At 37.3% G+C, this 16,114-nt stretch overlaps 1 protein-coding gene across 1 annotated transcript in view; it reads left to right on the top strand.

Moving 5' to 3' along the window:
* Positions 1-16,114, top strand: part of SYNGAP1 (synaptic Ras GTPase activating protein 1) — a 620,999-nt gene that overhangs the window by 244,760 nt on the left and 360,125 nt on the right. Inside the window, exons 3-6 of the mRNA XM_053721876.1 lie at positions 5,257-5,348; positions 11,401-11,522; positions 12,009-12,162; positions 12,535-12,633. Of these exons, the coding sequence (XP_053577851.1) occupies positions 5,257-5,348; positions 11,401-11,522; positions 12,009-12,162; positions 12,535-12,633 (467 nt within the window). The remainder of the gene's footprint in view (positions 1-5,256; positions 5,349-11,400; positions 11,523-12,008; positions 12,163-12,534; positions 12,634-16,114) is intronic.

Genomic DNA, 16,114 nt, shown 5'->3' with positions numbered 1-16,114 from the left:
AATACACTAGAGTATTTTATTTTTTTGTACTTTTACGCCCCTTTAAATTTTGATATTTTAATCCAATCCAATAATTATATATTCAAATATTATGTTCAACATAACAAAATATAACATTTGTTGGCAAAAAATAAATATTAAACATTTTGGAAACATTCAATATTTATAAACAATAATGTAATTTAAATTGTGTTAGATCCATCAACAGTGAAGAATATTTCATACTATGCATCAATTTGTGTATCTGGTGTTCTATATCTATCATCTATCTGTCTATCTATCTATCTATCTATCTATCTATCTATATATATACAGGTGGCCCTCGTTTTACAACGGTTCAGTTTACACCGTTAAAGAATAACAACCTTTTTTTCCAGTCATGTGACTGCTATTGAAAAGCATTGAGAAGCAGTGCATTTATTAAAATAGCCAGTAGGTGGAGCTGTCTGCTTGTGTTGCAGCAAAGCCAAGCAAGCTGAAATTAATCAGTTTAAACAGACCTGAGCTATCGAGCAGATTTCAAAGGAACACGATCTTCCTGTCTATAAATCAGTCCAGATTGGAATGCATAGAAAAAACTGTTTGCAGAAAAAATGCAAGTGAAGTCTGTGTTGTGTGGCTATTTTATTAGGTTTATAATGCTGTTTAGCAAATGTTTTTGTTCATTTAACTTAGTTTAATTATATATTCTGTGTTGTGTGATTATTTTATTAGGTTTATAATGCTGTTTAGCAAATGTTTTTGTTCATTTAACTTAGTTTAATTATATATTCTGTGTTGTGTGATTATTTTATTAGGTTTATAATGCGGTTTAGCATTTAAAGTCTTCATTTCAAAGCTTTAAAAATAATGTATAAGGTGTTACTTATGACAATTTTGAGAGGGGCCTGGAACCTAACTCCCTCACTTCCCATTGACTTACATTATAAACTGGGTTTCAATTTACAACGGTTTTGATTTACAACCATTCCTTCTGGAACCTAACCCCGGCGTAAACTGAGGGCTACCTGTAAATATATATATATATATATATATATATATATATATATATTACTGCCTATTTTGATTCATGTTGACTCCTAGTATAATATGTTATAAACATCATTTTTTTACCTATTGATCATTATTTTTGGGAATGAGTTGTTCCAGGAGTCTTTGAAATCTAAACATATTTACTAGTAAATCTTTGTGTTAATAATATTTTATGTTAAAAAAAAACCCAAACAGGAGCAGCTTTGCACTACTGGGAGCTAGCCGAACACATTGGGTGAGCCAATGACAAGAGGCATATATAACAAAACAAATTAGATGATCGAAGTAAATTGGAAAGTTGTTTAAAATTGCATGCTTTGTCTGAATCTGTAAGTCTAATTTTGACTTTACTGTGCATTTGAGGTGCGATCAGATATGACAAGTATTGATATATTGAATTTTTACATTTTGAACTGATCATATTTTAGAACATATTTTCATTTGATATATATACAGTATATAGAAACCATATAACCACACTTGATTGCCAATTGTAACAGGGGATCTATGATTGTAACACTGAGATCCCACTGTAAGAGTAACATGTTACTCAGGCACAAGACTCTGGCATATGTTTTACCAGTGTAGGATTTTTGGTTGTTTATTTTGTATCATGATTAGCTCTAGCACCAACATTCTGGTAGACTATGCTCTCTTTAAGTACATGTACTAACCCTATACCTATACTGTTTCGTACACATATGGCTCTCTGGATAGATATGGTACTCATAACATACATTAGAACATTTTGGGCAGACTAAGGCTCTCAGATCCATACAACTATCTGCAAGTCTGACGGCTTCTCTTAGCCTTTTTGGGATATGATAGAAGTATACAAGCAATATAGACGCATGTTATGCTGTTGTTTTTGTGATATATACTCAGATGTTTAGACAATTCGCCCCTTTCCTACAAGTGTAGGTATGTACAATCATTTGTTGGCTTGCCCCAGCAGTTGCGGCTAACATCGGTTAGCTGTCATCTATGTTTTCTGACTGCTTGATACACACCCCCCTGATGACGTCAGACGGCTATGCACATTAGCCATGCTCGCTGACACCGTTGACACAGACGCGGGACTGTGTTGATCCGTGCCTGTTTTTGAAACTTCTAACTGACATATCTTGTCTCCAGCTCCCTCTCTGCAACACGCTGCAACCACTTTGACAGTATCTATCACATCTCATGCCAAGTAAGTTACCTGAACTAGAGACAGTGCTGGCTGGTAGAGATATATATATTTTTTCCCCTTTGAGATATAAATAGCGATCTTACGTTGCTGACTCTTTGTATGTATTGCAATCACACTGCTTTGAAATTATCTATATTACCCCTTAGGCTCAGTAGTCGGTGATGGTGTGATGACACCCTCTTTCTCTCTAAGATTAGTCTATGGATGCTATACGATATACCTACTGATGTTCAACAATTGACACACACATCTACATGCTTGCCTAAATCTTGACATACGTGTTTTTCTGGCTATGAGCCCTTTTTCTCTACTTGTCCTTGTTCTCTACTTGTCCTTTGTTTACTGAGAAGTATGTTTTACTGAGAGATACTGATGCACTAATGTTTAAATGCTGATATACTGCCTAGGTCCTGCAACTATCTTTTATTGAGCCCTTTTTCTCTACTTGTCCTTGTTCTCTACTTGTCCTTTGTTTACTGAGAAGTATGTTTTACTGAGAGATACTGATGCACTAATGTTTAAATGCTGATATACTGCCTAGGTCCTGCAACTATCTTTTATTGAGCCCTTTTTCTCTACTTGTCCTTGTTCTCTACTTGTCCTTTGTTTACTGAGAAGTATGTTTTACTGAGAGATACTGATGCACTAATGTTTAAATGCTGATATACTGCTTAGGTCCTGCAACTATCTTTTATTGAGCCCTTTTTCTCTACTTGTCCTTGTTCTCTACTTGTCCTTTGTTTACTGAGAAGTATGTTTTACTGAGAGATACTGATACACTAATGTTTAAATGCTGATATACTGCCTAGGTCCTGCAACTATCTTTTATTGAGCGCTGTTTCCTATAGACTGCCTTTATCGATGTTAAGTTGTTTCTTTGTGGTAGCTATTTCAGTAGGTCACACATCACATTGTAGGGGGACATTTTATTTCTTTGTGTGCACCTTGAGTGTTTTAGGTGCTACTCATATGTCATGTCATTTATTGTTTGAGAATAGTTTTAAGATACACTTATATGGTTTGCACAATTATACTGTTTTTAACTATCACATTAGTAAAGGTAGGAATAATGTTAATTAGGTGATTCACCTGTTGTCATGGTTACATAGGTTTTGGCGCAATTTCACTAATTGTTTGATGGGAGGGGCTATGTTGCTTTATATTGCACACTGTTCATTTGCTTTGTTGCCTGGTCTGAGGAAGGGGTCTGCGTACCCCGAAACGTCACTTTAATAAAAAAATGTTTATTTTATATACCAAATCCAGTGAGTGCAGTCCTCTTCTATAATGGATTATTAATATACCTGACTTGGCACCCTGGTTGATGTCCCTATTGCATTGTGAGTGCAGACACACATGGAAGTTATGTATATAGAAACCAGATACGTTTCCTGTAATGTAATATTGGTAATGTTATTGAACTATTTCAATAGTATTTTTGTGATTTTTTTAAAGTAACAAAATAGGTGTTTTTTTATACACGTTTTTTATTCTTTGTACCAGACAAGGTTGTTATCGAGAGAAGCTGTCTACATGCGTTAGGGCCTATTGGCCGGCATCAGCTACCGGAATTACCTCGCCCCCTGCTTGTCAGTCATCCCAAATGAATGAGTGTGTATGGTCTGATGTTTGCAGCCTCTGCCTTCACCAAAACTGACCCAAAGCTTCTGCAAAGCTGCTTACGCAGCTTCTTAAAGGGATACTGAACCCAAATTTTTTCTTTTGTGATTTAGATAAAGCAGCAATTTTAAACAACGTTCTAATTTACTCCTATTATCAATTTGTCTTTGTTCTCTTGCTAGCTTTATAAAAAAAACCCCAGAAATTTAAAGTTTAGGAGCCGGCCCATTTTAGGTTCAGCACCCTGGATAGCGCTTGCTTATTGGTGGCTACATTTAGCAAACCAATAAGCAAGCATAACCCAGGTACTGAACCAAAAATGGTCCGGCTCCAAAGCTTTACATTCCTGCTTTTTAAAATAAAGATAGCAAGAGATCCCAGTAATGCATTTCTGCTCCTTCAACAAAGGATGCCAAAATATTGAAGGAAATTTGATAGTAGAAGTAAATTGGAAAGTTGTTTAAAACTGTATGTCCTATCTGAATCATGAATGAAAAATAGAAGGTTTCATGTTAAACCAGTCTGATTTTCTTAATGAGTTGATTTATCTGTACTGCTATCTGGAGAACAGACCCCAAATAGTGTGTCCCTTTGAAAGAGTAAGAAAATTGGTTTTTTCATATCTATAAATAAGTCAGATATTCATAATCTTGCTGCTTGATCAGAGGTGAATGAAATAGTTTGTTGCATTGATTAAGTTGCATTGATTAGGCAATATGCAGATAGAGAATACATTTTTTTGCTCTTATAGTGTATATTAGGACATTCAGTTTGCACATTTTATAATTTAAAATATTCATTTAGTAAACACTAGTGCTGTGAAGCTTAAAGGGACAGTAAAAATCTTCTAATTACTAGACATTTCAGTTTTTAAAACGAATTAACAACTTGTTTGCTGTGATTGTTTTTTAATAGCCAACCCGCACCCCCCACTTGCCTCACTTGGAGGAGTCAATCTAAGTTTGAATCTGTAGCTAACAAGGCTATCCACTGTCAAATTATTAGTATAAAGTGCAATGTTTTGCAGTTTGTTATCAGTTAAAGCCAATTAGGGACAAATATGCAGCAAGGTTAGCCTTGATAATTTAGTAGAGTGTATTTCCAGTTCTGAGAATTTTAAAAATCCATATTTTTAGGGCTAAATTACATGAAAATGGCACAAAATAAATATTGAAAGTATATTGCAAAGTTGTTTTTCTACACAATTATTAAAATCTCAAGGTGCTTACTGTCTCTTCAAGGAACTTGAAATATGGAGCCTAAAACCAAGCAGGTTTCCAGCTAAGAAAGACGTGTCTGTAGAGACTCACCTCTCTCTATTAATGCATTATCTTTGCAGTTATTATTACCTTGCAATCCATAGTCTCTTTTCCTATCTCACTTAATTAGTGTTTCTTCCTATCCATTCAAAGATTATCACGTTGCACGTTCCCGGAGGAAAAGCGTCCCGGGTGGAAGACAGCCCAGTATGGACGCACCTCCAACTGCGCCTTTCCGTCCATCGGTGAGTAACTATTAGTTAACTGTAAGCTTTACTAACTTTTAATTAGCTTAATATCTCACCCCCCTTTCTTCTTTATCCTTCTGTCCCTCTTTTCTCCAACATAGGTGTGTCCGGTCCACGGCGTCATCCTTACTTGTGGGATATTCTCTTCCCCAACAGGAAATGGCAAAGAGCCCAGCAAAGCTGGTCACATGATCCCTCCTAGGCTCCGCCTACCCCAGTCATTCTCTTTGCCGTTGTACAGGCAACATCTCCACGGAGATGGCTTAGAGTTTTTTAGTGTTTAACTGTAGTTTTTATTATTCAATCAAGAGTTTGTTATTTTAAAATAGTGCTGGTATGTACTATTTACTCAGAAACAGAAAAGAGATGAAGATTTCTGTTTGTATGAGGAAAATGATTTTAGCACCGTAACTAAAATCCATGGCTGTTCCACACAGGACTGTTGAGAGCAATTAACTTCAGTTGGGGGAACAGTGTGCAGTCTCTTGCTGCTTGAGGTATGACACATTCTAACAAGACGATGTAATGCTGGAAGCTGTCATTTTTCCCTATGGGATCCGGTAAGCCATGTTTATTACGATGGTAAATAAGGGCTTCACAAGGGCTTATTAAGATTGTAGACTTTTCTGGGCTAAATCGATTCAGTTTTAAAACATATTTAGCTTTGAGGAATCATTTTATCTGGGTATATTGATATTATAAATATCGGCAGGCACTGTATTAGACACCTTATTTCTCTGGGGCTTTCCCAAAGCATAAGCAGAGCCTCATTTTCGCGCCGGTGTGGCGCACTTGTTTTTGAGAGGCATGGCATGCAGTCGCATGTGAGAGGAGCTCTGATACTTAGAAAAGACTTTCTGAAGGCGTCATTTGGTATCGTATTCCCCTTTGGGTTTGGTTGGGTCTCAGCAAAGCAGATACCAGGGACTGTAAAGGGGTTAAAGTGTTAAAACGGCTCCGGTTCCGTTATTTTAAGGGTTAAAGCTTCCAAATTTGGTGTGCAATACTTTTAAGGCTTTAAGACACTGTGGTGAAAATTTGGTGAATTTTGTACAATTCCTTCATGTTTTTTCGCAATTGCAGTAATAAAGTGTGTTCAGTTTAAAATTTAAAGTGACAGTAACGGTTTTATTTTAAAACGTTTTTTGTACTTTATTATCAAGTTTATGCCTGTTTAACATGTCTGAACTACCAGATAGACTGTGTTCTGAATGTGGGGAAGCCAGAATTCCTGTTCATTTAAATAAATGTGATTTATGTGATAATGACAATGATGCCCAAGATGATTCCTCAAGTGAGGGGAGTAAGCATGGTACTGCATCATTCCCTCCTTCGTCTACACGAGTCTTGCCCACTCAGGAGGCCTCTAGTACATCTAGCGCGCCAATACTCCTTACTATGCAACAATTAACGGCTGTAATGGATAATTCTGTCAAAAACATTTTAGCCAAAATGAACCCTTGTCAGCGTAAGCGTGGCTGCTCTGTTTTAGTTACTGAAGAGCATGACGACGCTGATATTAATATCTCTGAAGGGCCCCTAACTCAATCTGAGGGGGCCAGGGAGGTTTTGTCTGAGGGAGAAATTACTGATTCAGGGAACATTTCTCAACAGGCTGAACCTGATGTAATTGCATTTAAATTTAAGTTGGAACATCTCCGCATTCTGCTTAAGGAGGTATTATCCACTCTGGATGATTGTGAAAAGTTGGTCATCCCAGAGAAACTATGTAAAATGGACAAGTTCCTAGAGGTGCCGGAGCTCCCAGAAGCTTTTCCTATACCCAAGCGGGTGGCGGACATTGTTAATAAAGAATGGGAAAGGCCCGGTATTCCTTTCGTCCCTCCCCCCATATTTAAAAAATTGTTTCCTATGGTCGACCCCAGAAAGGACTTATGGCAGACAGTCCCCAAGGTCGAGGGAGCGGTTTCTACTTTAAACAAACGCACCACTATACCCATAGAGGATAGTTGCGCTTTCAAAGATCCTATGGATAAAAAATTAGAAGGTTTGCTTAAAAAGATGTTTGTTCAGCAGGGTTACCTTCTACAACCAATTTCATGCATTGTCCCTGTCACTACAGCCGCATGCTTCTGGTTTGATGAGCTGATAAAGGCGCTCGATAGTGATTCTCCTCCTTATGAGGAGATTATGGACAGAATCAATGCTCTCAAATTGGCTAATTCTTTCACCCTAGACGCCACTTTGCAATTGGCTAGGTTAGCGGCTAAGAATTCTGGGTTTGCTATTGTGGCGCGCAGAGCGCTTTGGTTGAAATCTTGGTCGGCTGATGCGTCTTCCAAGAACAAGCTACTAAACATTCCTTTCAAGGGGAAAACGCTGTTTGGCCCTGACTTGAAAGAGATTATCTCGGATATCACTGGGGGTAAGGGCCACGCCCTTCCTCAGGATCGGCCTTTCAAGGCGAAAAATAGACCTAATTTTCGTCCCTTTCGTAAAAACGGACCAGCCCAAAGTGCTACGTCCTCTAAGCAAGAGGGTAATACTTCTCAAGCCAAGCCAGCTTGGAGACCAATGCAAGGCTGGAACAAGGGAAAGCAGGCCAAGAAACCTGCCACTGCTACCAAGACAGCATGAAATATTGGCCCCCGATCCGGGACCGGATCTGGTGGGGGGCAGACTCTCTCTCTTCGCTCAGGCTTGGGCAAGAGATGTTCTGGATCCTTGGGCGCTAGAAATAGTCTCCCAGGGTTATCTTCTGGAATTCAAGGGACTTCCCCCAAGGGGGAGGTTCCACAGGTCTCAGTTGTCTTCAGACCACATAAAAAGACAGGCGTTCTTACATTGTGTAGAAGACCTGTTAAAAATGGGAGTGATTCATCCTGTTCCACTAAGAGAACAAGGGATGGGGTTCTACTCCAATCTGTTCATAGTTCCCAAAAAAGAGGGAACGTTCAGACCAATCTTAGATCTCAAGATCTTAAACAAGTTTCTCAAGGTTCCATCTTTCAAGATGGAAACCATTCGAACTATTCTTCCTTCCATCCAGGAGGGTCAATTCATGACCACGGTGGATTTAAAGGATGCGTATCTACATATTCCTATCCACAAGGAACATCATCGGTTCCTAAGGTTCGCATTCCTGGACAAACATTACCAGTTCGTGGCGCTTCCTTTCGGATTAGCCACTGCTCCAAGGATTTTCACAAAGGTACTAGGGTCCCTTCTAGCGGTGCTAAGACCAAGGGGCATTGCAGTAGTACCTTACCTGGACGACATTCTGATTCAAGCGTCGTCCCTTCCTCAAGCAAAGGCTCACACGGACATTGTCCTGGCCTTTCTCAGATCTCACGGCTGGAAAGTGAACGTGGAAAAGAGTTCTCTATCCCCGTCAACAAGGGTTCCCTTCTTGGGAACAATTATAGACTCCTTAGAAATGAGGATCTTTCTAACAGAGGCAAGAAAAACAAAACTTCTAGACTCTTGTCGGATACTTCATTCTGTTCCTCTTCCTTCCATAGCTCAGTGCATGGAAGTGATCGGGTTGATGGTGGCGGCAATGGACATAGTTCCTTTTGCGCGCATTCATCTAAGACCATTACAACTGTGCATGCTCAGTCAGTGGAATGGGGACTATACAGACTTGTCTCCGAAGATACAAGTAAATCAGAGGACCAGAGACTCACTCCGTTGGTGGCTGTCCCTGGACAATCTGTCTCAAGGGATGACGTTCCGCAGACCAGAGTGGGTCATTGTCACGACCGACGCCAGTCTGATGGGCTGGGGCGCGGTCTGGGGATCCCTGAAAGCTCAGGGTCTTTGGTCTCGGGAAGAATCTCTTCTACCGATAAATATTCTGGAACTGAGAGCGATATTCAATGCTCTCAAGGCCTGGCCTCGGCTAGCGAGGACCAAGTTCATACGGTTTCAATCAGACAACATGACAACTGTTGCGTACATCAACCATCAGGGGGGAACAAGGAGTTCCCTAGCGATGGAAGAAGTGACCAAAATCATTCTATGGGCGGAGTCTCACTCCTGCCACCTGTCTGCTATCCACATCCCAGGAGTGGAAAATTGGGAAGCGGATTTTCTGAGTCGTCAGACATTGCATCCGGGGGAGTGGGAACTCCATCCGGAAATCTTTGCCCAAGTCACTCACCTGTGGGGCATTCCAGACATGGATCTGATGGCCTCTCGTCAGAACTTCAAAGTTCCTTGCTACGGGGCCAGATCCAGGGATCCCAAGGCGGCTCTAGTAGATGCACTAGTAGCACCTTGGACCTTCAAACTAGCTTATGTGTTCCCGCCATTTCCTCTCATCCCCAGGCTGGTAGCCAGGATCAATCAGGAGAGGGCGTCGGTGATCTTGATAGCTCCTGCGTGGCCACGCAGGACTTGGTATGCAGATCTGGTGAATATGTCATCGGCTCCACCTTGGAAGCTACCTTTGAGACGAGACCTTCTTGTTCAGGGTCCGTTCGAACATCCGAATCTGGTTTCACTCCAGCTGACTGCTTGGAGATTGAACGCTTGATTTTATCGAAGCGAGGATTCTCAGATTCTGTTATCGATACTCTTGTTCAGGCCAGAAAGCCTGTAACTAGAAAGATTTACCACAAAATTTGGAAAAGATATATCTGTTGGTGTGAATCTAAAGGATTCCCTTGGGACAAGGTTAAGATTCCTAGGATTCTATCCTTCCTTCAAGAAGGATTGGAAAAAGGATTATCTGCAAGTTCCCTGAAGGGACAGATTTCTGCCTTGTCGGTATTACTTCACAAAAAGCTGGCAGCTGTGCCAGACGTTCAAGCCTTTGTTCAGGCTCTGGTTAGAATCAAGCCTGTTTACAAACCTTTGACTCCTCCTTGGAGTCTCAATTTAGTTCTTTCAGTTCTTCAGGGGGTTCCGTTTGAACCCTTACATTCCGTTGATATTAAGTTATTATCTTGGAAAGTTTTGTTTTTAGTTGCGATTTCTTCTGCTAGAAGAGTCTCAGAATTATCTGCCCTGCAGTGTTCTCCTCCTTATCTGGTGTTCCATGCAGATAAGGTGGTTTTACGTACTAAACCTGGTTTTCTTCCAAAAGTTGTTTCTAACAAAAACATTAACCAGGAGATTATCGTACCTTCTCTGTGTCCAAAACCAGTTTCAAAGAAGGAACGTTTGTTGCACAATTTGGATGTTGTTCGCGCTCTAAAATTCTATTTAGATGCTACAAAGGATTTTAGACAAACATCTTCCTTGTTTGTTGTTTATTCAGGTAAAAGGAGAGGTCAAAAAGCAACTTCTACCTCTCTCTCTTTTTGGATTAAAAGCATCATCAGATTGGCTTACGAGACTGCCGGACGGCAGCCTCCCGAAAGAATCACAGCTCATTCCACTAGGGCTGTGGCTTCCACATGGGCCTTCAAGAACGAGGCTTCTGTTGATCAGATATGTAGGGCAGCGACTTGGTCTTCACTGCACACTTTTACCAAATTTTACAAGTTTGATACTTTTGCTTCTTCTGAGGCTATTTTTGGGAGAAAGGTTTTGCAAGCCGTGGTGCCTTCCATTTAGGTGACCTGATTTGCTCCCTCCCTTCATCCGTGTCCTAAAGCTTTGGTATTGGTTCCCACAAGTAAGGATGACGCCGTGGACCGGACACACCTATGTTGGAGAAAACAGAATTTATGTTTACCTGATAAATTTCTTTCTCCAACGGTGTGTCCGGTCCACGGCCCGCCCTGGTTTTTTTAATCAGGTCTGATAATTTATTTTCTTTAACTACAGTCACCACGGTACCATATGGTTTCTCCTATGCAAATATTCCTCCTTAACGTCGGTCGAATGACTGGGGTAGGCGGAGCCTAGGAGGGATCATGTGACCAGCTTTGCTGGGCTCTTTGCCATTTCCTGTTGGGGAAGAGAATATCCCACAAGTAAGGATGACGCCGTGGACCGGACACACCGTTGGAGAAAGAAATTTATCAGGTAAACATAAATTCTGTTTTTCATCTTTTTCTTCATTTAGTTTATACTCTTTATCTTTTTGTTTCCAGTGATTTCTTTTCTAATTATTTTAATTGTTTCTTTCCTTCTACAGCAAGGTTTTCTGAGCCGTCGCTTGAAAAGTTCTATAAAAAGGACAAAAAGTCAGCCCAAACTAGATAGAACTAGCAGCTTCCGACAGATTCTTCCTCGATTCCGGAGTGCGGACCATGACAGGTGAGATATTTGTACCGTCCCCTTACCTAAAACCCAATCCCTATATGTTTCCGCTTACCGGATCAGCGCTCATTGCATAACAGTCTTTTTTCACTGTATGATGAGACCTCTCTCCTTTTATGTCCATTACTCAACTTTCTCCAGTACTCTACATCAGGGGTCAGCAACCTTGGGCCCCCAGATGTTTTGGAACTCCATTTCCCATGATGCTAAAACACTTTTTAGGCTGTCTGAGCATCATGGGAAAAGTAGTTCCAAAACATCTGGGGCCCAAATTTGCAGACTCCTGCTCTACATCATCTTCTTCTATCCACACCCTATATCTTCTCAGTATTCTTCAAGAAGTTAAACCACCCTTACACTTTGATGCTTCCTTTAGAACGCATCCTCTGACTTACTTCCACTGTTGCTATTTGACCCATTTTCTTATGGCCACTTTAAACCCTTCAGGATTCGGTCACTCAGTCCACCCTCTGTCCCCACCAGGGCACGTCTTATGCAGGCCTTCAAGGAGTCACACTCCCACGAGTCTCTGCTTAGTCCCAGCAGTGCAGCTGAAGCTTTGGACCTCAATTTGGATGAAGAGTCTGTGGTTAAGCCAATACACAGCAGCATTCTGGGACAGGAGTTCTGTTTTGAGGTATGGCAAGAATGGCATGTATAGAAAGGTAAAACCTGTATAACTGTGTATAGGACTGTGGTAGAGCTGTGTTGGAAATATAGTTGCGGGCTTATTATTATGCATTGGTTAAGAAAAAAAAAGTTTGGAAAGATTTTCAAACATCTAAGGAATACAACTTGTTTATGTGACATAATCTGACGATAGTTATTTTGAAGTGTAAGTATGAGGTTGTCTCTGTGTTGCACTGTATGTTGGGCAAATCAAAACACATTTTAATGTTTTTTGTAGAGGACTGAGACAACATTGCAATCATGAAATAATGTATATGAAGCCTAGTCAATACGTTGTCCATACCTGATTATAACTTCTATTATCTTTTGTTGAATCCAGGTGACTACAGCATCGGGTACCAAGTGTTTTGCTTGCCGTTCAGCTGCAGAAAGAGACAAATGGATTGAGAACTTACAGAGAGCTGTCAAGCCCAACAAGGTATATGCTTTATTCATTCACATATTATATAGAGCTGTATAAAACGATTTGCAACCCTGCATCAGTTTGCTTTCATCTCCCATATATAATAAATATGTGCTATATTGTACTAGGCTGTGTTATCTTAGTAGTAGTTTATTGTATCATCCTGATTTATTCAATGCAGAGCTTTGTTATCAATTTAGAGTTATATAATATTGTATAGAACTGTGTATAAGATAAGAGGTTATACAGTTTAACAGTTCCACTTTATATAGCTTTGCTATACTGTATAGAGCTGTTATAATGTATAGGACCAATATGGATTATATAGATATAAGATGTAGATCTTAATAGATAGATCTACATCTTACTGTGCTAAGTTGAGTTAAGCTAAACCTGTATTTTACTGTAAAATTCTACATGTTACTCTATAGAACTGTGTTATGCCGTACAGTTGTGTTTTACTATATATAGCTGTTTTATACTCTATACAGCTGTTTCATACTCTATAGAGCTGTATTACGCTGTATAGTAGTGTTTTACTATCTAGATCTTTGTTTTTCGGTACAGAACAGGTTATACTGTATGTAGTTGTGTTATATTGTATAGCAAATTGTTACAATGTGCAGAGCTTTTTTATGCTGTAGTTATACTGTATAAAGTTGTACTATACTTTACATACTTGTGATATGCTGTATAGAGGTGTGTTGTAATTTACAGAGCTGCATTCTACTGTACAGAGCTGTGTTATGCAATACACAGTTGTGTTATACTAGTATAGAGAGCCATTGTATTGTATATACTATGCAGAGCTTTGTTATACTTTATAGAAAATAGATATATGGTATAAAGCTTTGTAAAACTTTATAGAAACTTTATATACTGTACAGATCTTTGTTATACATTATAGAACATTGTTATACTTTACAGAGCTTTGTTATACTTTATAGAACATTGTTATACTGTACAAAGCTTTGTAAAACTTTATAGAAAATGCATATACTGTACAGAGCTTTGTTATACTTTATAGAACATTGTTATACTGTACAGAGCTTTGTTATACTTTATAGAACATTGTTATACTGTACATAGATTTATTATACTTTATAGAACATAGATATACTGTACAGAGCTTTGTAAAACTTTATACAACATCTATATACTGTACAGAGCTTTATTATACTTTATAGAACATTATTATACTATACAGATCTTTGTTATACTTTATAGAACATTGTTATACTGTAGAGAGCTTTGTTATACTTTATAGAACACATATATATATATATATATATATATATATATATATATATATATACTGTATAGAGCTTTGTTATACTTTATAGAACATTGTTATACTGTAGAGAGCTTTGTTATACTTTATAGAACTTTGTTATACTTTATAGAACATTTTTATACTGTATAGGGCTTTGTTATACTTTATAGAACATTGTTATACTGTACAGAGCTTTGTTATACTTTATAGAACACTGTTATAATGTACAAAGCTTTATTATACTTTATAGAACATCTATATACTGCACAGAGCTTCGCTATACTTTATAGAACATTAAAATACTGTACAGAGCTTTGTTATACTTTATAGAACACTGTTATACTGTACAGAGCTTTATTATACTTTATAGAACATTAAAATACTGTACAGAGCTTTGTTATACTTTATAGAACACTGTTATACTGTACAGAGCTTTATTATACTTTATAGAACATCTATATACTGTACAGAGCTTTGTTATACTTTATAGAACATTGTTATACTGTAGAGAGCTTTGTTATACTTTATAGAACATTATTATACTGTATCAGGCTTTGTTATACTTTATAGAACATCTATATACTGTACAGAGCTTTGTTATACTATATAGAACATTATTATACTGTACAGAGCTTTGTTATACTTTATAGAACATTGTTATACCGTACAGAGCTTTGTTATACTTTATAGAACATTGTTATACTGTACAGTGCTTTGTTATACTTTATAGAACATTGTTATACTGTAGAGAGCTTTGTTATACTTTATAGAACATTGTTATACTCTACAGAGCTTTGTTATACTTTATAGAACATCTTTATACTGTACATAGCTTTGTTATACTTTATAGAACATTATTATACTGTACAAAGCTTTGTTATACTTTATAGAACATTGTTATACTGTACAGAGCTTTGTTATACTTTATAAAACATTGTTATACTGTACAGAGCTTTGTTATACTTTATAGAACATTGTTATACTGTACAGATCTTTGTTATACTTTATAAAACATAGATATATTGTACAGAGCTTTATTATACTTTATAGAACATTATTATACTGTACAGAGCTTTGTTATACTTTATACAACATTGTTATACTGTACAGATCTTTGTTATACTTTATAGAACATCTATATACTGTACAGAGCTTTGTTATACTATATAGAACATTGTTATACTGTACAGAGCTTTGTTATACTTTATAGAACATTGTTATACTGTACAGATCTTTGTTATACTTTATAGAACACTGTTATACTGTACAGAGCTTTGTTATACTTTATAGAACATTGTTATACTGTACATAGCTTTATTATACTTTATAGAACATTGTTATACTGTACAGAGCTTTGTTATACTTTATAGAACATTGTTATATTGTACAGAGCTTTGTTATACTTTATAGAACATTGTTATATTGTGTAGAGATTTATTATACATTATAGAACATCTATATACCGTACAGAGCTTTGTAAAACTTTATAAAACATCTATATACTGTACAGAGCTTTGTTATACTATATAGAACATTGTTATACTGTACAGATCTTTGTTATACTTTATAGAACACTGTTATACTGTACAGAGCTTTGTTATACTTTATAGAACATTGTTATACTGTACAGAGCTTTGTTATACTTTATTGAACATTGTTATACTGTACAGAGCTTTGTTATACTTTATAGATCATTGTTATACTGTAAAAAGCTTTGTTATACTTTATAGAACATTGTTATACTGTAAAGAGCTTTGTTATACTTTATAGAACATTGGTATATTGTACAGACCTTTATTATACTTTATATAACATTGTTATACTGTACATAGCTTTATTATACTTTATAGAACATTGTTATACTGTACAGACCTTTGTTATACTTTATAGAACATTGTTATACTGTACAGAGCTTTGTTATAGTTTATAGAACATTGTTATACTGTACAGAGCTTTGTTATACTTTATAGAACATTGTTATATTGTACAGAGCTTTGTTATACTTTATAGAACATTGTTATATTGTGTAGAGATTTATTATACATTATAGAACATCTATATACCAGACAGAGCTTTGTAAAACTTTATAAAACATCTATATTCTGTACAGAGCTTAGTTATACTTTATATAACATTATTATACTGTACAGAGATTGGTTATACTTTATAGAACATTATTATACTGTACAGAGCTTTGTTATACTTTATAGAACATTGTTATAT

This window comes from Bombina bombina, chromosome 7 (assembly GCF_027579735.1).
Source record: "Bombina bombina isolate aBomBom1 chromosome 7, aBomBom1.pri, whole genome shotgun sequence".
NCBI lineage: Eukaryota > Metazoa > Chordata > Amphibia > Anura > Bombinatoridae > Bombina > Bombina bombina.
The sequence above is the reverse complement of the archived record's forward strand: the minus strand, read 5'-3'. Positions and strand labels throughout refer to the sequence as shown.